The sequence below is a fragment of the Rhinolophus ferrumequinum genome, chromosome 25 (genome assembly GCF_004115265.2).
Source record: "Rhinolophus ferrumequinum isolate MPI-CBG mRhiFer1 chromosome 25, mRhiFer1_v1.p, whole genome shotgun sequence".
In the NCBI taxonomy this organism is placed as follows: domain Eukaryota; kingdom Metazoa; phylum Chordata; class Mammalia; order Chiroptera; family Rhinolophidae; genus Rhinolophus; species Rhinolophus ferrumequinum.
Window position 1 is genome coordinate 22,082,897 of NC_046308.1, and position 25,321 is coordinate 22,108,217.

At 36.1% G+C, this 25,321-nt stretch overlaps 1 protein-coding gene across 3 annotated transcripts in view; it reads left to right on the plus strand.

The window, feature by feature from the left end:
* SPECC1L (sperm antigen with calponin homology and coiled-coil domains 1 like) overlaps window positions 1-25,321 on the plus strand; it is a 128,009-nt gene that overhangs the window by 80,405 nt on the left and 22,283 nt on the right. For all 3 annotated transcript variants that reach the window (XM_033097586.1, XM_033097587.1, XM_033097588.1), the window contains 3 exons: window positions 299-382; window positions 2,291-2,447; window positions 5,744-5,846. In XM_033097586.1, the coding sequence (XP_032953477.1) occupies window positions 299-382; window positions 2,291-2,447; window positions 5,744-5,846 (344 nt within the window). The remainder of the gene's footprint in view (window positions 1-298; window positions 383-2,290; window positions 2,448-5,743; window positions 5,847-25,321) is intronic.

Below are 25,321 nucleotides of genomic sequence, written 5' to 3' on the forward strand. Positions count from 1 at the left end.
GAATTTTGGTTGAATTGCAGCAAAGAGATAAGTGGCATTTAGTGATTTAGAAGCATTTTCATCTGTGTCAACTGTCTCATCCCTAGAAATAAAACGTTGAATGAAATGTTTTCCCATGTTCTTGTCTATGGCAGTTGTTTTGTATAAATAGACTGTATGGGGAATTGTTGAAGCATCCTGGGTTGGGAAAGAAGGATGAGCCTCAAGGGTGAGAGATGTAAAACTCACCTTTTTGCTGCCTGTTATATCAAAGTTCAGTGTCAGATTTCTTTATTGTGACCCTTTCCACTTTGTGCAGAACATCTATTAAGAACATCTTCAACCAGCCGACCTGCTTCTTTGCCGAGAGTACCTGCCATGGAAAGTGCCAAGACCATCTCAGGTAATGACTTTCATCTGAAATTGCCTTTAAAAAGACTTCATCTAGAAGTTGAATACTTTTCTCTTTAGACTTAGTTTACTTGTCTCTTTAAGAACTCTGGTTGATTTTTTTTCACTCTGAATTTCCCCTATTGTATTTTTCAGATCCTATAGAAGTCATATTTCATGGCCTCAATTTCAAAAAACAAAAATTAGGTAGTTCCATTCATTTAAAAAGTATTTATTTAAATGCTCAGAGTGGGTTAGATGATGTGCCGAAAACACAGCTTCATACAAAGTTGGTATAATTGTGAAAGATTAGAATATTTATCCCAAAGTGTGTCATGACTGTTTTTGAAGAGTTATTTCAGAGCACATTCAAAATTCTCTGGACGCCAGATTTCTCCAGTGTGATAAAGCCGTCCTATAATGATGAATTTAACGAACTTGCTTTGTTTGTCTCATAGAGCTAATCTTTAGTTTATCAGTTGTTCGCATTATTTTCCCTTTGTGGCCTTTTCTTACTCTTAATAGCTCAACTGAAAATTGGACCAGGAAAGGAGAAATTCCTGTAACTCTACCTTATACAGTTGACGACCCACTTGTATGCGTATTTGAATTAGTACAGTTCTATACATCATAGCTGAGTCTTTAAATCAGTAAGGAGTTGAGTCAAAATCACTGTCTCAAAGCCCAGATCCCAAACCCTTTTCCTATAACAGTGTTCTTCCTATTCTTTCTCAGTCTGTTTCCTCTGTTTTATGTAAAATTATGAAAGGTGTTCTCATTCAATTTCCTAGCATACCACTTAAAAGATACTGCTGATGTAAGGCATACAGAGATTTGACATTGAAAGAGAAAACAAGAATAATTATAAAATTATGTCAGAATATGTAAGTGCCTCATTCTAATAAGATCTTGTAATAGGAGAAAGCATCTGTTTCTTCTGGATCTTTAAAGACATCACTTTTCTAATGCAGTGTTATGTTTCTGCTTGTGGTTATCCTAAAATCATCAAGAACATTTTAACCAGTAAAAGGCGGGCATTTTACTAATAATCAGGGGGGAGAGTTATTGATGTGTCACATTGATTGGCATTACAACCAGCCCAGGGGTGAGACAGTTAATGGCTCCTGCATATCCAGCATCTTCTGAGGTGAGAGAATTCTGTCTGAGGTCAGGAACTTTGTCTCATGTCTCACGTGTCACTGTGCTCAGCCCAGCGTTGTGAGCACCTGCTCTTACTCTGCGCATCCTTGCTGGAAAGCCACTTTTATTTTGGCTCTGTTATCAACGGCAGAAGTGGCTACGTCCACTTAACAGTTCTCAGAACTTTCTGTGATTCTACCAAGGTGCAATGTCTTACCACACCAGACTTTCAAAGTAGGACTTTTCTGATGGTTATTTCTCAGTAGCTGACGTGACACCTTTTGGTTTTCTGTCCTGTTGATTTATGTTTTTAAAAATATGGCCTGACCCAGAATTAAATGTGTCTCTTTCTTTTCTTTCCTTTTAACAGTATTTTTGGCTAGTTCAGAAGGGTCGTTTTGATTTCAGTTGAGAGTGGGTAGTTATCAGATACTGCTTTAATTAGCCTTTGGTTTTTAGTTGTATTTGTGATTAAATGAATGTTTACAGAGTACTATTTACTATGTGCTAGGTAGATACTTTGAGTGTTACAGGGATGGGTAAGACACACTTCTTACCATCAGGTAAGGTGGGGTTTAGTGCATATTTCAACTACTGTACTTTTTTTACAGTTTTTTCTTCAAATAAAAAAAATAAATTCTTACAAGTTATCAGTAAGATAAAGAAAATGTTAGTTTTTCCTCCTGTTTTGTAATTTTTGCTCTTTTTGGAATCTGCTGAAGAACTCTCAATTTAAAATGTTTCTGCTATAAAATGCATAATGACTATTTCTCACAATCAGTGTCTCGACGAAGTAGTGAAGAGATGAAACGAGACATCTCTGCACCTGAGGGAGCGTCGCCGGCCTCTCTGATGGCTATGGGAACCACGTCACCACAGCTTTCCCTCTCCTCCTCTCCTACGGCATCTGTGACCCCCACCACCCGAAGCCGGATAAGGTACAGAACCATTAATACTGGTGCATTTCATGTGTACCTTTCCTGGCCTTTTGAGAGTAAATGATCGAGTTGTAAAATAATGCATTCAAGCACTGATTTCTTTTTTCTTTCTTTGTGTGTTATTAAATCTTTTCTGATCTCCTCTTCTATGCCCAGAATTGAATAAGATGGTATAGAAGTAAAAAAGTAAAACAAAGTTAAAAAGATAGTTCCTTTCCTAAAGCACAGCTGGTGGTTTTGGGTTTGGTTTTTAAGTTGGAGAATGGTTGACTACAAAAGCAAGCATTGTGAAATTCAAATACTAGGGGTGTGTGTAGAGTGTTAGGGAAGGCTGGAAGAGTGGAACTGGAGTGGGGCCTTGTGGGGGGGTGGGCGTTGTTGGCGGGGTCAGTGACTTGAGCGAATGCACAAAAGGGATGAATAAGCAAGAAGTTGGGGGAGCTAGCTACCAAGGAGGTAGTGCAGCACACACAGAGAGGCTGGGTACGGAAAACCAGGAGGTGTGGACCTACCATCTCTGGGGGCAGCGGAAAACAGATTGACTAGGAAGGGTGTGGCTCGGCCGTGGAACCTCTTTAAAGCCAAATTGAGTCACTTTGATGTGGTAGCAGCTCTAAAGTGGGGTAAATAAATCAGTGTGAGAAGATGATCCAAGAATTGTTCTATTCTGGACAAAAGGCGGGGAAAGCAGCTAAAGGCTATTGTAATGTTTGTGGGACAAAGTTATCAAGTCTGGACCAGGGTGAAAGCAGTGGAAGTGATGACAGGAGGGTTGGACTCAGGAGCTTTTTCAAAGGGAACGATGGGTAATTTCAGCAACAGATCTTTAGAAAAGGAATGAAAAAATGAGAACTAACGATGGCTCTAATTGTTTAGACTGGGAGCTGAGAATATGATGCTATGTTAATAATTGAGGAACAATACATAAAAATATAATGTTATATTTTATTTGTATTTCTCAATGTCAGAAGCCATTTGGGACTAAGAAGTATTTATAATTTAGAAGAGAATAATAGATGTCAAAAATTTAGCATACATTGTTTATAGGAATTAGGAAATACTCATGAAGAAGTATTAAGAAGAATTAAGCATTAAGAGGAATTGAGAACAATTAAGTATTTAAGATGTATTAAGAATTGAAGGAGGGACAGGAATAGGTTTCAGAAATGTAGCCATATATTGATTTACAGGTTTGAGGATAAAATGGGATATTTGGCTTCTCAAACTCAAATTATATACTTAGTTTTAAAGCCGTGCCTCCAGGGAACCAACCTCCTAGAGCAGTGGCCCCATAAGCAGTGCACTATTATAGCAAGTAGGGGTGCGGTGATGAGGGGAGCTCGTGCTCTGCCCTGGCTGATACGGGGGAGATCACTGTCTGTCCGTGCTTGTCTTTGTATTTTTGGGAAGGGCACCCACTCTTCCTGGCTCCTACATTTAGAAGCTATGATCTTCAGCAAGACATCTCCTCGCCTGAGCTTGCTCATCTTACAATGGAGTTAGGAGAGATGACCCTCCAAGCTCTAGGAGTCTCTTTTCTGCAGCTCCTTAGCGTTGATTCTTTTTTGATGCTCTTTATGCTGTTTCTCTAACAAAACAGACCTGCTGCGAGCCAGAGTGAACCTTTCACATTGATTGTAGTAGTTACTTTTATTTTGGGCACGATGAAGATTTTTTTTTTGGCTTGCCTTTTTGCATTCATTTACTTATCTTACATTTATCTTCATTCTCTTTTCCTATGGTGTTACAACAAACTTCTTTGAACCCCTTAAACCAAAGCAGGAACCTGTTGGACTAGCACGTGAACGTAAAAGTATATTTCTTCAAGGCAACAATCTTAACTGAATGTTGAAATATTTTTGTATTTTACTGTTGGTTCTAAGATAAGTTGGTGCTATTTCAGTACAACTCTCAACTGGAAAAGCTTCAGTTCTAAATGTGTACTCTTTGATTTCCTAACATACTCTGGAGGGTAAGTACAGACAGAATCAATATGCTGAAGAATACTAAGCCACTTGTAACATAATTACCTCTAGGATACTTACTGAGCTAAGTTATGGGGTGGGAGACTAGAGTCTCTGCTTTACTTTTAAACACTGAAAAACAGACCAAGCTTTTAAGAGTATGCTACTTGTCAGGAAGCAGGTTATTTTGCAAAGCATTCTCTCTCTCTCCAGGAATTCCTTAATGTTCTATTCGACTTCTAAAGTAGCTACTGGAAAGAAGGGATTTGGTGCTGGATGAGTTGGGTTGTATGCCTCCCCTGCTCTGTCACCCGGGCGATCACAAAATCTTGTTTGATGCAGTGTGTGGTCTGGGGCAGAATATTTATTCTACCTTCAAGGCAACTAACAGTGCCATAAAGTACCCTACGTGTAATTTTACGAAACGAGTTATACATAGCCATTAATTTTTCCCCCCAAACTTCTATAGTATATCCATCCTATAGTCAACTTTGAAGTTCCTTGAGAAAGCAGGGCCCCTGTGTTGTTCACCCTCCCTTGCCCAGAAATCCCACATTGCCTGGCTCAGCCTGTGGTGCTCCATGGTAGGAGTGTTGAATGAATGATGAGTTTACAGAAAAATTCCATTTTCTATGCAAGATAAAATTCTAACTACCTATAGTCAATAAAGAGTGTACAACTTAGCAGTAAATATATCTGAGATATTTTATGGATATTTTACTATTTATTGTCATCTTTTGTCTGATCTACTTCCCCCAATTATAAAATACCTTGAAGGCAGGAAGAACTATGCCTTGTAATCCTTCACCTTGTATAACCTTGTCCTTTGTATTTACAGTAAGTGATTTTTTAAAAAAGATGAAATAATTGAGGACATAAAAGATTGGAAACAAAAATGAGTAAACAAAAATAAAACCAAAGTATAAAGATTATGGAAGGGTAGGATACTGAATGAAAGGAAGCCACAATAACTTTCGGATGCAGCCAGTATCAGGTTGTTTTCTCCCTTCTGAGCATCCTGGAATGCATTCCATTAATTGTGAATGGACTCTATACTGAATCTTCCAGTTTCCGTGTGGATAATGAATAGAGTCCTTCACTTCATATAGCAGAAATCCCTGACAGTGGTGGGTCTATGAGGACACTGTAAAAATTGATAGGTAAAACCAAATGAATGAAATGATACATCTTGCCATTGGATGCCTTAGTGTGTGCATTTATCATGTGCAAGAATGCAAACCAACACTGGTCTCTTCTGTTTGTAGGATTTCTGGTTTATAATGATGCTCAAATAAAAAATATTTCAACTTTGGATTTATTTTCACTTATCAGGGAAGAAAGGAAGGACCCTCTCTCAGCACTGGCAAGAGAATATGGAGGATCAAAGAGAAATGCTTTGCTGAAGTGGTGTCAGAAGAAAACAGAAGGCTATCAGGTAACTCATATGGTACTTTTTTGTCAACATGAGCAATTGCCAAACCAAGTGCTGGAATGTCATAGCTTGCTACGTATCTCACATTAGAAATGATAGTCCTACAAAAAAGAAAAGAAATAATGAGTCCTATACTGAATTACTGGAATACATTTAGCACATTGAAAGTCTGCCCCAAATATGACAGAGTGTCACTTAGTAAATTGCTTACCTTTCTGGAATACCTTTTACAGTACATCTTTACAATACCTTTATTCAGCTATTATAGCATTTTCTTATTTAAGTCTTGGTTTTAAATGCTTTTGTTGAGGTCTCATCTGGACTAAATGAAAATATGTTTATTTTACTTTAAACATTTAAAGTTTTTTTTGTTTTGTTTTGTTTTTTTTTGGCTAAGTTGTTTTTCATAGCATTTCCCCCTTCCCACTGTACTATCTTTGTACTGTAATCATTTCACATCTGGACTATTTTAATATCCTGCCCTTTCCTCCCTTTGTCTCTCTTTTTTGTTTCAATATTTTGTTTTAAGTGAAGTTAAATACGATGTTTGGAGAGGCAGTCCTAATTTTACACAAAATGGAAACCTCTAAAATATATCCATTAGACTGCTAAAAAGTATAGTTTAGAGTCTTAGTGCTCTCATATATGATTTAGTTACAGAGACACTTCCCAGCCTGCAGCCAGTGTTTTCAATTGCCATTTCATATTTTGTTATATCCGTACATAAGTCCAATATGAGAAGGGAATTAAAGTTCTGTATTCTTGATCTCATTACATTAGCCTTCATCTCACCAAAATGACAGAAAGGAATTACCTGTAACATTCCCTGACAATTTTTGTATAAAAGAGGTAATGGAGTAGTGGAGGAACAGATTAAGATCTGCCATAAATAAGTCCCTTTTAGACAGATTTCTACATGACTTCAGGCAGTGATCTTCATTTCATTTAGGATTAAAGAGCCAAGTATATTGCAAGGGACTTTGAATTCTCAGAAAGTCATAATAGTCGATGAGGATTTACTAAGTGTCTACATGTCTCCATCTTCCATTAGATACAAAAGAGACTAGTAGTGCTGGCAAGGATGTGGAGAATTGAAACCCTTATGTACTGTTGATGGAAATGCAAAATGGTGCGGCTGCTGCAGAAAGAAATGTGACAGTTACTCAAAAAATTAAAACATGGAATTACTGTATGATCCAGCAGTTTCACTTCTCATGTGTATATACCTACCCAAAATAATTGGAAACATGGACTGGATGAGGTATTTGTACACTCATGTTCATAGCAACACTATTCACAATGGCCAAAAGGTGGAAGCAACCCATGTGTCCATCAGTGGATGGATAAACAAAATGTGATGTACACTTACAGTGAAATATTATTCAGCCTTAAAAAGGAAAGAACTAACACATGCTACAAACATGGATGAACCTTAAAGACATTGCACTAAATGAAAGAAGCCATACACAAAAGGACAGATATTTTATGAATCCACTTATATGAGTAGTCAGATTCATAAAGACAGAAAGTAGAATGGTAGTTGCCATGGGCTGGGGGCAGGGGCTAATGGGGAGTTATTGTTTAAAGAGCACTGACTTTCAGTTACGCAAAAAGAAAAAAGTTCTGGAGATGGATGGTAGTGATGGTTGCATAACACTGTAAGTGTACTTAATGCCACTGAACTGTACATTTAAATATGGTTAGGATGATGAATTCTATGTTATGTATATTTTGCCACAATAAAAAAAATTAGCAAAAAAAAAACGTAAATGATTGAGATACAACTAGCTAGAAAATCAACAAGGACATACAAGACTTGAACTATATTCTATGTATATGAGCTATATACTAACTAGATCTATAAGACACCTGTGGAACACTCACCCCAACAACAGCAGAGAACACATTCTTTTCAAGTGCACAAAGAATAGTCCAGGATAGGTTGTATGCTGAGTCATAAAACCGTCTCAATACATTTTAAAAGACTGAAATTATATAAAGTATTTTCTTTGGTTACAGTGGAATGAAATTAGAAATTAATTTCACAACATAGCAAATTGAAGGAAAATTTACAACATACCAAAACTTAGGGGAGGCGTCAAGCAGCTCTTAGAGGGACATTTATAGCTATAAACACCTACCTTGAAAAGCAGAAAAATCTCAAATTAATAATCTAACCTTCCATTGTAAGAAAATAGGAAAAGAAGAGCAAACTAAAATCACAGCATGCAGAAGGAAGGAAATACTAGAGATTGGAGCAGAAGTTAAGGAAATAGAAAAACAGTACAGATGATAAAATGAAACCAAAAGTTGATTTTTTGAAAAGACAACAAATTGACAAACGTTTGGCTGGACTGACAAAGGGAAAAAAGTGAAGACTAAAGTTACTGAAATCAGGAATAAAAGAGGAGGCATTACTAATGATCTTACAGGAAAACAAAGGATTGAAAGGGAATACTGTGAACAATTGTATGCTGACAAATTAGATAACCTAGATGAAATGGACAAATTTCTGGAAATACACATACTTACCAAATTTGACTCAAGAAGAAAGAAAATCTGAATAGACCTACAACAACTAAAGAGATTAAATTAGTAATTTAAAAACTTCCAACAAAAAAGATCCCAGGACCACATGGTTTCACTGGTGAAGTCTACCAAATGTTTAAAAGAATTATCATCAGTCTTTCTCGGTTTGTTCCAAAAATAGAAGAGAGAACATGTTCTGACGCATTCTGTGAGGCCAGTATTACCCTGATAACAACGTAAGAAAAAGATAATCACAAGTAAACTACAGACCCGTATTCCTTATGCAAAAATCCTCAGCAAAATATTGACAAATAGAATCCAGCAGTAAATAAAAAGAATTATACACCATGACCAAATGCGATTTATCCCAAGAATGCAAAGTTGGTTTGGCATAATGAAACTTAATCATTGTAATACATCATGTCAATAGAATAAAGGGGAAAAAACATAAAATCTCAGTAGCTGCAGAAAAGGTGTTTGACAAATTTCAAGACCCATTCATGTGTGATTTAAAAAACACACACTTAAACTGGGAATAGAAAGGAACTTTTTCAAGAGCATCTATGAAAAACCCACAACTTACATACTTGTGAAAGACTGGATATTTTCCACCTAAGATCAGGAACAAGAAATGATGTCCACTCTCACCACTTTTATATGACATTTTCCTGAAAGTTCTAGCTAGTGCAGTTAGGCAAAAGAAAGAAATAAAAGACATTAAAAAGGAAGAAGTAAAACTATTTCTATTTGCAGATGACATGATTGATACCTAGAAAACCTTAAAGAATTCATGTAAAAACTATTGGAGCCAATAAACAAATTCAGTGAAGTTGCAGGATACAAGGTCAATGTAAAAATAAAAGTCACTTGCATTTCTGTATACTAGCAATCAAAACTCTGACAATGAAATTAAGACAACACTTTCATTTTAAGAAGCATCAAAAAGAATAAAATACTTAGAAATAAATTTAACCTAGGGAGCACAAGGCTTGTATACTGAAAACTACGAAAAGTTGCTGAAAGAAATTCAAAGAAAATCTAAATAAATGGAAAAACATCCCTCCCTTGTTCATGGATTGGAAGTTTTGGCACGTGCCACAGCACGGATGAACCTTGAAAACATGCTAAGTGAAAGAAGCCAGTCATAAAACTCTAGCCTAGAAGACTTTGATACTCTAGACCAGAAAGCAGGTATAAAACTGGTACTCTCAGCTTTGCTTAGTGGCAAGAACATTAATGCTGGTGGCTTCAGGTTTTGTCCAGGGCTGAAATCTCAAGCATAAATCAGTATTACACAACTACTGAATTTTTTTCCGTTACAGCATTTTTTATTGAAATACACCTCACATAAGAGTTAATTCACCCATTTACAATGTACATTTTATTGGGTTTTAGTATATCCACAGAGTTGTGCAACCATCACCACAATCAATTTTAGAATATTTTCATCAATCCAAAAAGAAACCTCTTACCTTTAGCAGTCACTCCCCAGTTGCTGTAAACAACCACTAATTTACTTTCTATCTCTGTAGATTGGCCTATTGTGGACACTTCATCTAAATGAAGTCACAGTAATGTGGTTCTTTGTGACTGACTTTTTTCATGTAGCATAATATTTTCAAGGTTCATTCATGTTATAGCATGTTATCAATACCTCACTCCTTTTTATGGCCAAATAATATTCCATTGTGTGGATATACCATGTTATTCATTCATCTGTTGATGGACATTTGGTTTTCTTGGGCTGTTATGTATAATGCTGCAATAAATGTTTTGTACAAGTTTTTTGCAGGGATGTAAGTAATTTTCCCATCCTCCTATCCATCTTCTACTCTGCTACCAAATTGGTTTGAAATTGTGATCTGCTTCTGTTTAAGCTGCTTCTCCTTGGTCATTTGGTTAAAGTCTTGGCATGGAGAACAAGACCCCTTATGATTGGTCTAGCTCCTGCATAGGCTTACTGACTCCTCATTCTTGTGAAATCCCCAGTCGCACCTGAATGCCCCCCCCATCCTCTCCCCACACACCTTCCGTCCGGAGAGTGGCTGCTCCATCAGGTTAGACGTTAGCATCTATAGAAAATCGTTTTTGCCCTGCTTCTTCCTGCAACGGTTCATCCCTCCACGTGCCCTTCCCCCTACTCACTCTTCACAGAGCCCCTGGAGCCAAGTTCTTCCTTGACTTGAACTTGATCCAGGACAGAGTGTTTTCTGTATTTCATGGCATGTTCTATTGAGGTCTTTGTATCTGTGACTCATTATCCCTGTGTTCCCAAATCCCATGGGGTATATAACAAGGGTATTAAAAGTTGTCAGTGTGCAGTATGTCTTCTTTTCTAGACTGTGAGCTTTTGTCTCTTCTCACCAGTGGACAAGAAGGGCCTGTCTCGGCGTCCTTTGAGCATTTAATGTAAGACTTAACACATGACAGAACTGGGTAACTGTCTGAGCCTGTATAGTGAATGTAATGGGACACACTGGAGATTCATTTTTCGAATGGGAGTTCTCAAACTTGCATGTCGAAACCTGTGAAGATTGTGGAAAAGTACAGATTCCTGAGACCCACCCTATAGATGTGTAATTCGGGAGGTATACAATGAGCCCCTGAATCTGCATTTTTACAAGCACTATAGGTGATCCATAGACCGAACAATGAAAGTCACACAGAGTAGTGATTAAGACCTTGGACTTTGGTATCAGATAAGCTTTGAATGTCAGCTGTGCCTCTTACGTGACCTTACACAAACCACTTAGCCTCTTTGAGTCTCAGTTTTCTCTGTAAGCTGGGGTCATGCACATTTCCCGTCATATACTACATGTTTAGTAGATTTTTAAATTATTGTTTTCTTCTATGTTATTGGGTATTCTAATACACGCTTTAAATTTTCCTAGCCTACTACTTAAATCGAGTTATTTTAGATAATTGAACATACCTCCCCCTTGATTATGGAACTTTGCCAAGCGTCAAATTGATTAAATAATTAAATAATCAAGTTGAGATAATTCAAGCATTAAATCAATGAGTTAATGTCTCTTGGTTCCTTCCCACTTAAATTCTCTGATTTTATGATTTTAAGGTAAATTGTGTGTGGTTAAAAAATACACACTTAAGAACTTCAGTTAACTTAAGTTTTTTTCATTTACTTATCAATGCAGGAGGAAATATAATGTAAAACACAGTAGTGAACATACATAAAGAAAAACCTTTCCATACACCAGGCAGACTTATGCTACAAACCCAGTTCCCCCCTTCTTTGCTTCCCGTGCACACTTCCGTAATGACATATATGTGGGGCTTTTTTGTTTGTCTGGCTTTTGTTTCCTGTGAGACAGATATCTGTTGTTGGTCTTTAAAAGTAGATAGGATGCTGGTTCTTTTATTTCAAGGTCTGTGAGTTAAAATTGGATGTTCTAAATGCATAATCTTTTAAAACTGAAAGATAGATAGAGCTCTTAATTTACCAAGAGCCGTATAAGGGGTGCCAGAGCCCTTTCCTTATCTGGCTGTAAATATGAATGAGCATACCCGTCCTTTGGAGCTAGCAGTTTGGGACCAGTCCTTTGGTCTCTGACTACTCACAGTCTGCAGGAAAGGGCAGGTTATGACACTTAACTAGCTCACTAGAGCAGGAACTGTTACGTGACAGTTAGCACATACTGCTCTCTCAGGCCCCAAATGCATCATTAATGCTTGGACCATGCATGCTTTATATCGTAGGAGCTGTCTAATCAACGGAGATAGATTCTCTAATACCCGTATCATCTTCCTTTAACTCTCTTAAGAGTCATCCTAGAATAATTGTACTAATCACTGTAATTTCATTAACTATCCATTATAAAACAAGCCCTTGTGAGTTGGCCTTTTATCTAACAAATACATTTTTTTCTCTTAAATTGTGCTCTGCCGCTTATTGTTCACTGATGTTTTAGGATACCAGGATATTACTGTCGAAAGGGCCTTGACGTTCTGATTTACTGTCAGGTTTACAAATGTGGGACTGAAGTCCCCCACAAGGATAAATGACTTCCCCAAGGCTATATTGTAAGTCCATGGCACTACATAAACAATCTTCAGAATTATTATTATTATTATTTTTAAAGATTTTATTAGGGAAGGGGAACAGGACTTTATTGGGGAACAGTGTGTACTTCCACGCCTTTTTTCCAAGTCAAGTTGTTGTCCTTTCAGTCTTAGTTGTGGAGGGCGCAGCTCAGCTCCAGGTCCAGTTGTCATTTCTAGTTGCAGGGGGCGCAGCCCACCATCCCTTGCGGGAGTCGATTGGCAACCTTGTGGTTGAGAGGACGCGCTCCAACCAACTGAGCCATCCGGGAGGCAGCTCAGCTCAAGGTGCCGTGTTCAATCTTAGTTGCAGGGGGCAGAGCCCACCATCCCTTGCGAGACTCGAGGAGTTGAACCGGCAACCTTGTGGTTGAGAGCCCACTGGCCCATGTGGGAATCGAACCGGCAGCCTTGGGAGTTAGGAGCATGGACCTCTAACCGCCTGAGCCACCGGGCTGGCCCTAGAATTATTGTTTTAAGGATTAAGTCTTCCCTTTATTTTAAAATCAGTACCTCAATTTGCACACAATTATGTTTTAAAATTAAAATTTAAGTATGCAATTAACTCTTAAGTGCTTATAGAGAAAATTGGTAATCCACTGCCCTATTCCATCACCTCTAATTTCTGCTTCCCAGGGGCAACTACTTTCAGTTGTACTTTTAGCTGTTTCTTTAGGGATTGACAAGACATTGATAATATAAGAGTAACTAGGTAATAGAAGAAAATAATTTATACTTTCAGTAAACTTTTTTTTTTTTTGGTTCTGAATTTCTTAACAACTTCTCTAGTACTGTGTTTTCTTGTTCTGGAAAAACCTACTGAATACACTCAAGTAGCCTGTAACGGTTAATTTAAGAAAGCTTTACTTTTGTATGAAAAATCTCATTGTTTTCTGATAAAAATGCCAGACCTAGAAATGGATTGGTTAATCTAAAGGATAATGAAATCACTTAATCTAGTACAAAATAGTTTTAATAAATGAACGAAAGCTTTTAGTACTGCCTGAGGTAATTTAATCTCAAATAGGCAATAAGAATGTACAGTTTTATTGAGAGATTTGTTCATTAATGCTTGGGCTGAGGAAGAAAAGATTGCATATTTCTTAGAGGAGATTAGTGGAATCAGAAGAATTGATGGGCTTGAATGGTTTAGAAGTGATGTTTTTATGTTCTGTGCTTTACTTGCCTTCTAGGGATTTTTCCCAACATAAAAATTAACTTATCAAATACATAGCAAACTCTATGCCAGACAGTGTGCTGGATGTTGAAACAGAAATTAGGATATAAAAAGGAAGTTCCTTATTCTCAGGAAGCTTGTGGACTAGTCAGTAAAAGGCACACCAATAATTAAAACTCAATATGGACTTCTGTTAATGGTGTGTTATAATCTCAGACCAAATCTGCTGATAACTACCATAAAAGTTGTTTAAAGTACGAAACAAAAAAATTAACTTTGAAGACATTAGGGATTAACCAGGGCAGGTGGGGCAGATTTGGCAAGAGCCAAAATTTCAGAGAAAGAAAACTTATTGTGTTGAGCACTGTATTTTACCCCTGCTTTTCTAAACCCTTGGAGCATTCGCCAACTCTGGGCACAGGAAAGAGGCTAAACAGAAAGCAGTGGTCCAGAGCTTGTTTTAGGATGACTGAGTAGGAAGACCGAAATTTGAATTCAGAGCTGTGAAGGCAGCCAGGATTTGCGGGTCCAGAATCCCAGGGAAAAAATAATCTCAGAGTAGTGAACTCAATATTTGATTTAGTTTTTGCCCTCAAGGTATCTGTCACATCCTAAGATGTGTGGAGGTCGGCTTAGAGAAATTCAGCAGAAAGTTGCTGCCAAGAGGATAAAAACTTAAGCACAGCTTTTGTTCTCAGAGTACTAGGAAGACAAAAATTAGAGTTCAAGGTCAGCCAGAGGAATGACCCTGGTAAACACTCCAGGATTTCAGTAGAAACCTCAAAAAAAAAAAACTATACCTTACAAATAAGTTGGCTAGCAGAGATGAACTTGAAATTTAGCTTCAAAACTTTCCCTGACTAGATCAAAGTGAACAGCCCTTATTCTAGTTGCCTGCCAAAAGAAATTTAAAACCTCTTTGGAGGGAGATGACATCACCTATTTCTCATATTGTCATACACAGTATCTGGAATTCCATAAAAAATGCCAGGCCTGGGGCGCCAGTTAGCTCAGTTGGTTGGAGCGCGGTGCTCTTAACAACAAGGTTGCCGGTTCGATCCCCGCATGGGCCACTGAGATCCACCCTCCACAACTAGATTGAAACAACTACTTGACTTGGAGCTTATGGGTCCTGGAAAAACACACTTAAAATAAATAAAAGTTAAAAAAAAAAAAAACACAGGCCTTCCAAAAAAAAAAATTTAAAAGACTGAAAATGAAGAGAAATAATGAGTAATAGAAAAGAATTTCAGGTGATCCAAACGTTGGAACTCTTAGATAGTCCTTAAAAAGACTGATTAATGTGTTCAAGAAAATAGGTGAAGAGATAGAGAATTTTACCAGAGAATTGGTATCTATAAAATAGAAATTTTAGAACTAAAAAATACAATAGCTGAAATTATTAACTCTAATAGATGCATTTAACAGCACTCTCAACCTAGTAAAGATTGTGAATCAGAGGATTGATCAGTTAAAAATATCCACAGTGAAACACTGAGAGATGAAAAGATGTGTGAAATACACGAGTGTAGTAGACATATGGAACATAATAGAAGGTTTAACACATGTATAATTGGAGTCCCAGGAGGACAGAGAAGGATAGGAGTGTCATAGTAAAGCTGCTAAAATCAAAGTTAATGAGAAACATCATAAATTAGAGAAAAAAGATACTAACTTAAGAGGAATAATGATAAGATTGGCAACTAACAAAAGATTAACAAAAATAGAATTTGTCACCAGCAGGCCCTGAAAGGAGTAAGTCACGGATAAATATACATGGATATTGACGGCGATATAATAAACATGTCTTGTTTAAAGATATATTTAGGTTTAAAATATAAAACAAAATGGCTCAAAAAGTTGGTAGGGCAGTAAATATAGTTAATAAGGTCTTTGAATTGTCCAGAAAGTTATAAAATTCTTAATTTATGGTAGATTCTAATAAGTTAAGGTTCACATGCTAGAAATCTGCACTGTCTGATAACAGTGGTCATGGGCCACGTATGCTTTACTGAGCACTTAAAGTGTGGCTAGTCTGAATTGAAATGTGCTGTAATCATAAATACATACCAGATTTTGAAGACTTAATATGGAAAAAAAGAATGTAAAATATCCCATTTAAAAATATTAATGCCTGTTGAAATGATTGTATTTTAATAGGTTAATGAAGATATATTAATATTATATATCTTTTTACTTTTTTAATGTGGCTGCTAGAAAATTTTTAATTATATATTGGTAACAACTAAAACAGTAATAAAAAGTGGAAAATTAAGAAGCTAATGGTGGGGGAAATGGAATAATAATAAATACTCGATTCACCCAAAAGAAGGCAGGAGAGAAAGAGAACAAAGCACTAAGGGTACAATAGTAAATTCAAACCAAAAATGTTGCAATTGCATTATATGTAAATGGACTGAATATTCCAGTTAAAAGACAAAGATTTTCAGATTATAAACAACAAACCCAGTCATGTTTTGCATACAAGAGGCACACTTTACATGAAAAGACTGAAGATAAAAGGATGAATAAGGTATACTATGCAAATATTAACTAAAAGCTGGGAGAGCTATCCTAATTTCAGACAAAGTACGTGTCACAGTAAGAAATATTACTAAAGATAAAGGGAGCATTTCATTATGGTGAAAGGATCAAAACAAGTAAGGGCAGACTTGGGAAACAAAGTTGGAAGACTTACGCTGCCCAATAAGAAAACTTCACAGGTACTTACAGTACATCCTAAGTTCATGTGCATCTAATAACATAGGTCCAAAGAACACAAAGCAAAAACTGACAGAACTGAAAGGAGAACTAGACAGACCATCAGTTGTATTTAGAGATTTTAATACACCTGTCTCAGTAACTAATACTCATAGAAGAAGCAAACAAATTTAGTACAGCTATAGAAGATTTGAGTAACACTATTTACCAGTTTGTTCTGACAGCTATAAATTGCTGCACTAGAAAACTGCGGATTGCACATTCCTTCAATTGGCCACAGAATGTTTATCAAAATTGGCCATATGCCACGTTTCAGAAAATTTCAAAGAAGTAAAATCCTTCAGAGTAAGTTCTCAGAATGAATGGATAAATATGATCTAATCTCAGGAGATGCAGAAAAATTATTTGATAACATTTAACAACTGTTTATTTTAAAGGAACAAATTTCTCAACAGAAGGAACTTTCCTTACTCTAATAAAGGATACCTAGAAAAAAATCTATAGTAGATATCAAGCTTACTGGTTACATTGAAAGCTTTCTTCCAGAGAGGAGGAAAGCAACAAGACTGTCAGTTCTCACCGCTTCTCTTCAATGTTGTATTGAAAGTCCTAGCCAGGGCAGTAGGGCAAAAAGAAGGAAAAACTGTAATGACTGGAAAAACAAATAAAATTCTTTATTTATAGATATAATTATGTAGAAAATCCTAACAAAGCTGCAGATAAAATATTAGAATTAATAACAAATGAGAAAAAAATAAATAACTAATTTTCATTAGCATTTGAAAGTCAAGTAAGAAATTAAAGAAGACCTAACTAAATGTCATAATGTGTCAAGTTCATGGATTTGAAGAGCAGATAATCTATAAAGTAAATCTAATCTAACTCAGAATAGCAGCAGGGTTTTCTTTTTTTTTTTCCGATAGAAATTGACAAGCTGATTAAAACACTTATGTGGAAATCCACATGGCCCAGGCAGTGTTGGAAAACAAAGTTAGAGGACTTTGGGGCACGTCATAAAAGAAGAATGTGCGGTGAATAGTAAACAGCTGAGAAAGTGCTCAACATCATTAATCACCAGGGAAATAAAACCACAATGAGATAATACTACAGCAGATGAGACACAGAATGCCTAATGTAAAAAGCTGATAATATCTAATATCGGGAAGGAAGTAGGACAAGAATACTTAAGACATTGCTGATGGAATTGTGAAATGTTCCAGCCACTTTGGAAAACCGTTTGGAAGGATCTGCTGAAGCTGAACATTCATGTATCATAGAGCAGGCAGTTTCACTCCCGAGTATATACCCAACAGAAACGCATACATGTGTTGTCCTAAAGACAGTTATGAGGTTGTTCACAGTCTTGATAAGAGTCAAAAACTAGGAACAACCCAAATACTCATCAAGAGGTGAATGGATATATAAATTGTGGTATAGAGTACTATATGGAAACAAAAAAGAAAACACACTATTGCAGCATAGATGAATCTCACACATAATACTCAGAAGCAGCCAGATATTTAAAAAGTACAAACTGTGATTTAATTTAATTGAAGCCCCCAAAGTGATAAGATCAATCTATTATGATATGTCAGAATAGTGGTTACTTTTAGTGGGGGTCAAGGAAGGCTTCCTGGGTTATAAGTACTAGGTACCCAGTACTTATGAAAAAATGGGGGGAAAATGAATTCCATCACATTTTCTTCATAGATAATTTTGCCATTTGCTAATCTAGATACCTTTTTATTTATTTTTCTTGCCTTATTGTACTAGCTAGAAACTCCAGTACAATGTTGAGTAGAAGTGATGGGAGCAGATATCCTTGTCTTGTTCCTGATCTTGGGACTGGGGTCAGCAACTTTTTTTCTTAAGATACCAAACAGTAAATATTTTAGACTTTCTGAGTCATAGGTCTCTGTTGCAACTTTTCAACTCTGCCATGTACCTCAAAATTTGCCATGGACAATACATAAATGAATAGCCATGGCTGTGTTTCAGTCAAAATAGTCAGGAGGGCCACAGTTTGCTGACCCCTGTCTTAGAGGGAAAGCCTTCAGTCTTTTACTGTTACTAAGCATGATGGTAGCTCTAGGTTTTGTTGCTACCTTTAGTCAGGTTGAGAAAGTTTCCTTCTGTTCCTAGATTACTGAGAGTTTTTATGAGGAATAGTTGCGGGATTTTTTCAAATGCTTTTTCTGCGTCTGTTGAGATGATCAGATTGTTTTTTTTTTGTTGTTAATATAGAGAATTGCATTCATTTATTTTTTAAAAAATCCTCTTATTGTGGTAAAATACATATAACATTTATCATCGTAACCATTTTTAAGTGTACAGTACAGTGGTAGCTCATAGTTTTGATTTACATTTCCTTAAGGATTAGTGATATGGAACATGTTTTCATGTGCTAGTGCTTTTTGTATATCTGCATTGGAGAAATGTCAATTCAAGTCCTTTGCCCATTTTTTAATCAGGTTGTTTGTTTTTTGTTGTTGAGTTGTAGGAGTTCTCTGTGTAGTCTGGATATTAAGTCCTTATCAGATACATGATTTGCAATAATTTTCTCCCATTCTGTGGATTGCCTTTTTACTCCGTTGATAGTACCTTTTGATACACAAAGTTTTTAATTTTTGTAGAGTCCATTTTGTCTCTGTTTTCTTTTGTTGCCTGTGTCTTTGGTGACCTATCCAAGAAATCATTGCCAAATCCATTGTCATGCAACTTTTGTTCTGTTTTCTTTTAAGAGTGTTACAGTTTTAGGTCTTATATTTAGGTCCTTGTTCCATGAGTTAAGTTTTATATATAGGTTAAGGTAAGGGTTCAACTTCATTCTTTTGCACGTGCATATCTAGTTTTCCCAGCACCATTTTGTTGAAAAGATAGTTCTTTCCCCATGGAGTAGTCTTGGCCTTATTATTAAAAGCTATGCACATACATACATACATACGTTTGTGTATAACCTCATGGTTTATTTCTGGTCTCTATTCTATCCCATTGGTATATATGTCTGTCTTTATACCAGTACCACATTGTTTTGATTACTGTAGCTATGTATTGGGGTCCCTTGAGATTCCATATGAATTTTAGGATGGGTTTTTCTATTTCTATAAAAAATGTCATTGGGTTTTTGATAAGGATTGCATCGAATCTGTAGATTGCTTTGAGTAGTGTTAACATCTTAATAATACTAAATCTTCCAGTCCATGAACATGGCATGTCTGTCCATTTATTTGTCGTCTTTAATTTCTTTTAGCAATGTTTTATAGTTTTTATTGTACAAGATTTCGCCTTCTGAATTAAGGTGACTCCTAAGTATTTTATTTTGTTTGATGCTATTGTAAATGGAATTGTTTTTGTAATTTCCTTTTCAGATTACTCATTGTATCTTGCTACTTTGCTGAATTGATTTGTTAACTCCAACAGTTCTTTTATGTAGAATTTTTAGGGTTTTCTACATATAAGATATCATCTGCAGAGATAATTTTACTTCTTCCTTTCCAGTTTGGGTGCCTTTTATTTCTCTTTCTTGCCTAATTGCTCTGGCTGAAACTTACAGTGCTATGTTAAATAGAAGTGATGAAAGCATACATCCTTGGCTTGTTCCTGATCTTAGAGAAAAATCTTTCAGTCTTTCACCATTCAGTATGACGTTTGCTGTGGGGTTTTCACCATATGTGTGTGTGTGAGTGTATGTATGATGAGGTAGTTTTCTTTTATTCCAAGTTTGTTGGAATGTTTTTATTATGAAAAGGTGTTGAATTTTGTCAAATGCTTTTTCTGCATCAACTGAGACAGTCATGTTTTTTTCCCCTTCATTATGTTCATGTGGTGTATTACATTCATTAATTTTCGTATGTTGAACCATCCTTACATTCCAGAAATAAATCCCACTTGATTGTGCTATATGATCCTTTTAATATGCTGCTCAATTTGTTTTGCTAGTTATTTTGTTGAAGATTTTTGCATCAATGTTTGTGAAGGATATTGGTCTGTAATTTTGTTTTCTTGTAATGTCTTTGTCTAGCTTTGGTATGAGGATAATGTTGTCCTCATAGAATGAGTAAGGAAGTGTTCCCTCCTCTTCAACTTTTGGAAAAAGTTTGAAAAGGATTGGTGTTATTTCTTTTTTACATGTTTGGTAGAATTCACCAGTGAAGCCATCAGGTCCAGAGCTTTTTTCTTTGTTGGGAGGGTTTTGATTACCAATTCAATCTCTTTACTAGTTAAAGGTCTATTCAGATTTTCTATTTTTTTCATAATTCAGTCTTAGTAGGTTTTGTGTTTCTAGGAATGTGTTCATTTCATCTAGGTTATCCAATTTGTTGGTGAAGAATTGTTCATAGTACTCAAAATCCTTTTCATTTCTTTAAAATCAGTAGTAATGTCCCCACTTTCAGTTCTGATTTTAGTAATTTGAGTTCTCTTTTTCTTTATCTAGTTTAAAGTTTGTCAATTTTGTTGATCTTTTCAAAGAACTAAGTTTTGATTTCATTGGCTTTTCTCTATTGTTTTTATATTTTCTATTTTGTTTATTTCTGCTCTAATCTTTATTGTTTTCATCTTCTCATACTTTGGGTTTAATCTGTTCTTTTCCTAGCTCCTTAAGATAAAAACTTAGTTTGTTGATATGAGACCTCTATTTCTTAATGTGTAAGAGTTTACAGCCATAAATTTCCTCTTAACATTTATTTTGCTGTGTTCCATAACTTTTGGCATGTTGTGTTTTAATTTTCATTTATCTGTAATTATTTTATAATTTTCCTTGTGATTTCTACTTTGATCTTTTGGTTTTTTAAGATGATATGTTTTTTAAATATTAAACCAACCTTGCATTCCTGAGACAGATTCCACTTAGTTATGATGCATTATCCTTTTTCTATATTGTTGGATTTGATATGCTGTAATTTTGTTTAGAATTTTTGCATCTGTGTTTATGAGGAATGTTGGTCTGTGGTTTCCTTTATAATGTCTTTACCAATATTTGGTAACAGGATAATACTGACCTCCTAGAATGAGTTGGGAAGAATTCTCTCATTTTTTAGTTTTCTGGAAAAGCTTATGTACAGTTGGTATTATTTCTTCCTTGAGTGTGTGGTAGAATTCCCCAGTGAAGCCGTCTGGGCCTGAAGTTTTCTCTGTGGGAAAGTTTTTAACTACAAGTCCAATTTCTTTAATAGGTATAGGACTATTCAGGTTATCTATTTATTCTTGAGTAACCTTTGGTTTTTTGTATCCTTCATGTGAGTCTGTACATTACGTGAGTTGAATTTATTGGCATAAAGTTGTTCATATTATTCCCTTATTACTTTTTAGATATTTGTAGAATCTGAAATATTGTCTCTTCCCTCATTCCTAATATTGCAATTTGTATATTCCCTCCTTTTTCCTGATTAATCTGGCTAAAGGTTTATGAAATATATCTATTACTGAGCCAGTGTTTTATTTTCTTTATTGTTTTTGTTTTTCTATTTCATTAACTGGTACCCTCTGGTCTTTATTATTTTCTTTCTTCTGCTTATTTTGGGTCTTATTTACTCTTCTTCTTTAGTTTTTTAAGGTAGAAATTGTCATCTTGGTTTGAAGCTTTTTTTCTTTTCTACTATAGATGCTTACTTATTGCTAGAAATTTTCCCTAAGTACTGCTTTACTGGCATCCCACAAATTTTGATATTTTCATTTAGTTCAAAATACTAATTTAATTTCCCCTTTGATTCCTTCTTTGACCCATGGATTATTTAGAAATATGTTAGTTTCCAAATACTTGAGGATTTTCCAGAAATCTTTCTGTTATTGATTTCTAATTTAATTCTATTGTGGTCAGAGAACATATGGTATATAGTCCAGAATATAGTACATAGTTTTTTAAAATGCTATTCTGCTATTGTTGGAGAAATGTTCTGTAAATGTCAGTTAGATTCCATTGGTTGATAGTGTTGTTCACATCTTCTGTATCTTTAACTGTTTTCTGTCTATTTGGTCAGTTGTTGAGTGAGGGATATTGGAATCTCTTGACTATCGTGTGGATTTCTGTATTTCTCCTTGTAGTTATAATAGTTCTTGCTTTGTGTATTTTGAAACTGTTATTAGGTATATAAATGTTAAGGATTTTTTCCTCGTGAGCAATTTACCTCTGTCATGACGAAATGAACTTCTTTATCCTTGATAATATTTTTTGCTCTGAATTCTACTTTGTCTGATACTAATACACCTACTCTAGCTATCTTTTGATTACAGTTAACATGATATATATTTTCCTAGTGCAAATCTGGTAGGTGGCATATAGTTGAGTATTACCATATTACTATCTTTTTTTTTTTTAACATATTACTATCTTTTAAAATTATTTTCCTAATGATTATTCTAGGGATTACAATATATATCTTATCACAGTTTACGTGAGGTTTTTCTTACTTAATTTGGTAAAATACAGCAACTTTGCTCCACTGTAGGTCTATTTCCTCCCTCCTCCCTTGTGCTATTATTATCTGCCGTGTTTCCCCGAAAATAAGACCTACCCCCAAAATAAGCCCCAGTTAAGATCTCAGCCAGACGGACACATTTAGTATGTTATGCCGATGCTCCAGAAGAAGATGACAGGACTGCAATTGAATGAATGTAGATTGGTGTACATGAAAAAATGAGACATCCCCTGAAAATAAGCCCGAATGGAGCAAAAATTAATATAAGACCTGGTCTTATTTTTGGGGAAACACGGTATACTAGATTTATTTGTGATGTAAATCCAGTAGTATAGTGTTATAATTATTGCTTCATACAATGTTATGTTTTTTAAGAAATTAAAAGAAGAAACGTGATGAGAGCAGCTTCAGCAAGAAACTTCTTACGTGAAGTTTTAGTCCCTTTGTATGAATAATGCTTCTCAATTTATTTGCCTCTGATTGATTTCCAGAGCACTGAAATGATTTTTTGGGGAAAATTTTGTCCAGTTTTATATTTGTTTTTCAGGTAGAGGATTTGTCAACCTCTGCTTCACCACAGTTAGAAGTTTCCTAGCATGCTTTTATTTTGGGGTGGGGGGGATGTCTTTTTTTATTTTTGTGACCCTCTTTCACTAAGCAACAACAAAGGAGCACTTATCCTTTATTCTCTCAGTGTGTCCTGGTGGATTGAAGAGTGTCAGTAGAGTAAGAACTAATGGACAGATAAAAATAGCTCAGTACTTCACAGCTCCTTTGAAATATTAGACTGTCTATAGATAAATAGGAGAAAAGGAAGTTCTTTTAATAAATTGTGTGAAGTGTTCATACGATACCTGCTAGTGTCTGCCTGGATGGCCCAGGCTGTTGGTGTCAGACACAATCCCTGGGCCACTGCTCATTCCCAGCATTTCATAGCCTGTGGGATGAGCGAATTCTCTGGATAAAGGGAGCTTTCCTCACATGAGGAGTTTGACCCCAAAAGCTCAGTTTTCTTGTGATTCTTTTTGGTCACTGCCTGTTGGGAGGGAGCAGGGAATAGAGAAGCATCCTTTGCATACATGACCCCTCTTCTACTTGTCTGTCCAATGTTGAGGGTGAAATATTACTTCTATTGATACCTCTCCTTTCCTCTTTTAAAGAGGCTTCAGTCTCTCTCGGGAAAACATGGAGTGCCACTTTCCGCCGATCCTTCCTTCTCTTTCTCCCCTTTCCGAGGATCCTCTCTTCATGATTCAAGTTAGGACTGGGGTAAGAAGGATGGAATGGGAAAGGTTAGGAAAGCTGGGAGTACTACAGTAGACAGAGTACAGTTAAAATGCATTCAGAGTTTCTGGTAGTCAAGCAAAGCTTAGTTGGTTGAATTTCCTCTTCTATAACTGGAATCTTAGGTCACAGGAATGGCTTCCCAGAGTTAAAATTTTTTAAAGGTGCAAGCAGTAGATAAGAGTTTTGATCTGAATCAAATCTAGGTTGAAAGTCTAATTTTTTTTCTTTATATTGTCACTTTGAATGGAAGCTAAGTCTCATACAGAAAGATCGTATTGTTTGTAAGTATCACTGTGTTCCAGGGGTTAAATATACTTGAACAAAGGGAAAAAGAATGGCCAGATTTGTAGCCCACCCATTCTTTATGTGGACTTACATATACTCACAAATTCTCTGCAATGAAGCGATCAAAACTGCCACCGTCTAATCATTCTCTGTCCTCATGACATGATATCTTCATCCAGAAAGTTTGAAGCAGCCAGGCAAGAAGTTCATGTGTCCACAAGGAGCCACCAGGGAATAGAAGGAGCTAACATAATGGGCTCTTCCTGGCCTGTGTCCTCTCTGGTGCACAGTGGAGGTTAGATAATCGCCTCACAGTCACAGTGGAGAGAAAGAACTGTTTCCTGTTTTCAGGGGATTCCTTTTAATGCCAAACATAGCAGCTGGGAAACAAAGTTTTCCCAGAATCACAATGTACTTCTTACATTCTGTTTAAACATGATTTGACAGCAACTATTAACATCTATTTCCAGAAATGTCAGGGCTATAATTTTTTTTATTACAGTTAACCCTAACAATGCGAGTCTGGACTGAGCAGGTCCACTTATGTGTGGATTTTTTTCAGTTGACCCACGTAGTTCAAACCCGCGTTGTTCAAGGATCAGCTGGTGGTTGGGAATCCGAGTATGTGGAGGGCTGACTTAGGTTATATGTGGATTTTCGACTGAGCAGGCAGTCGGTGCCAACCCCCACGTTGTTCAAGAGTCAACGGTAATTGTTTAGTACCATTACCATTAATTAATTTGATCAGTGTTTTTAGTGTGCGGTCTTTTTATCACATTTCCCCCCAGCTGACACCAATTAGATTTTCCTATGACAGTTGAAAGAGTAAAGGAATTATATAATAGTTCTTAAATGCTGGTTTTCACATTTCTCATGGTGAGTATCTTTCAGAGCTATATTATGGACCCCAAAATTTGGAAAGATATTCAGAAATGGTGACCTTCTAGCTGCCTGGCAGAGGCGTGGACTGAACACAGCAATAGCCATCTCTCAGATGTACCTGC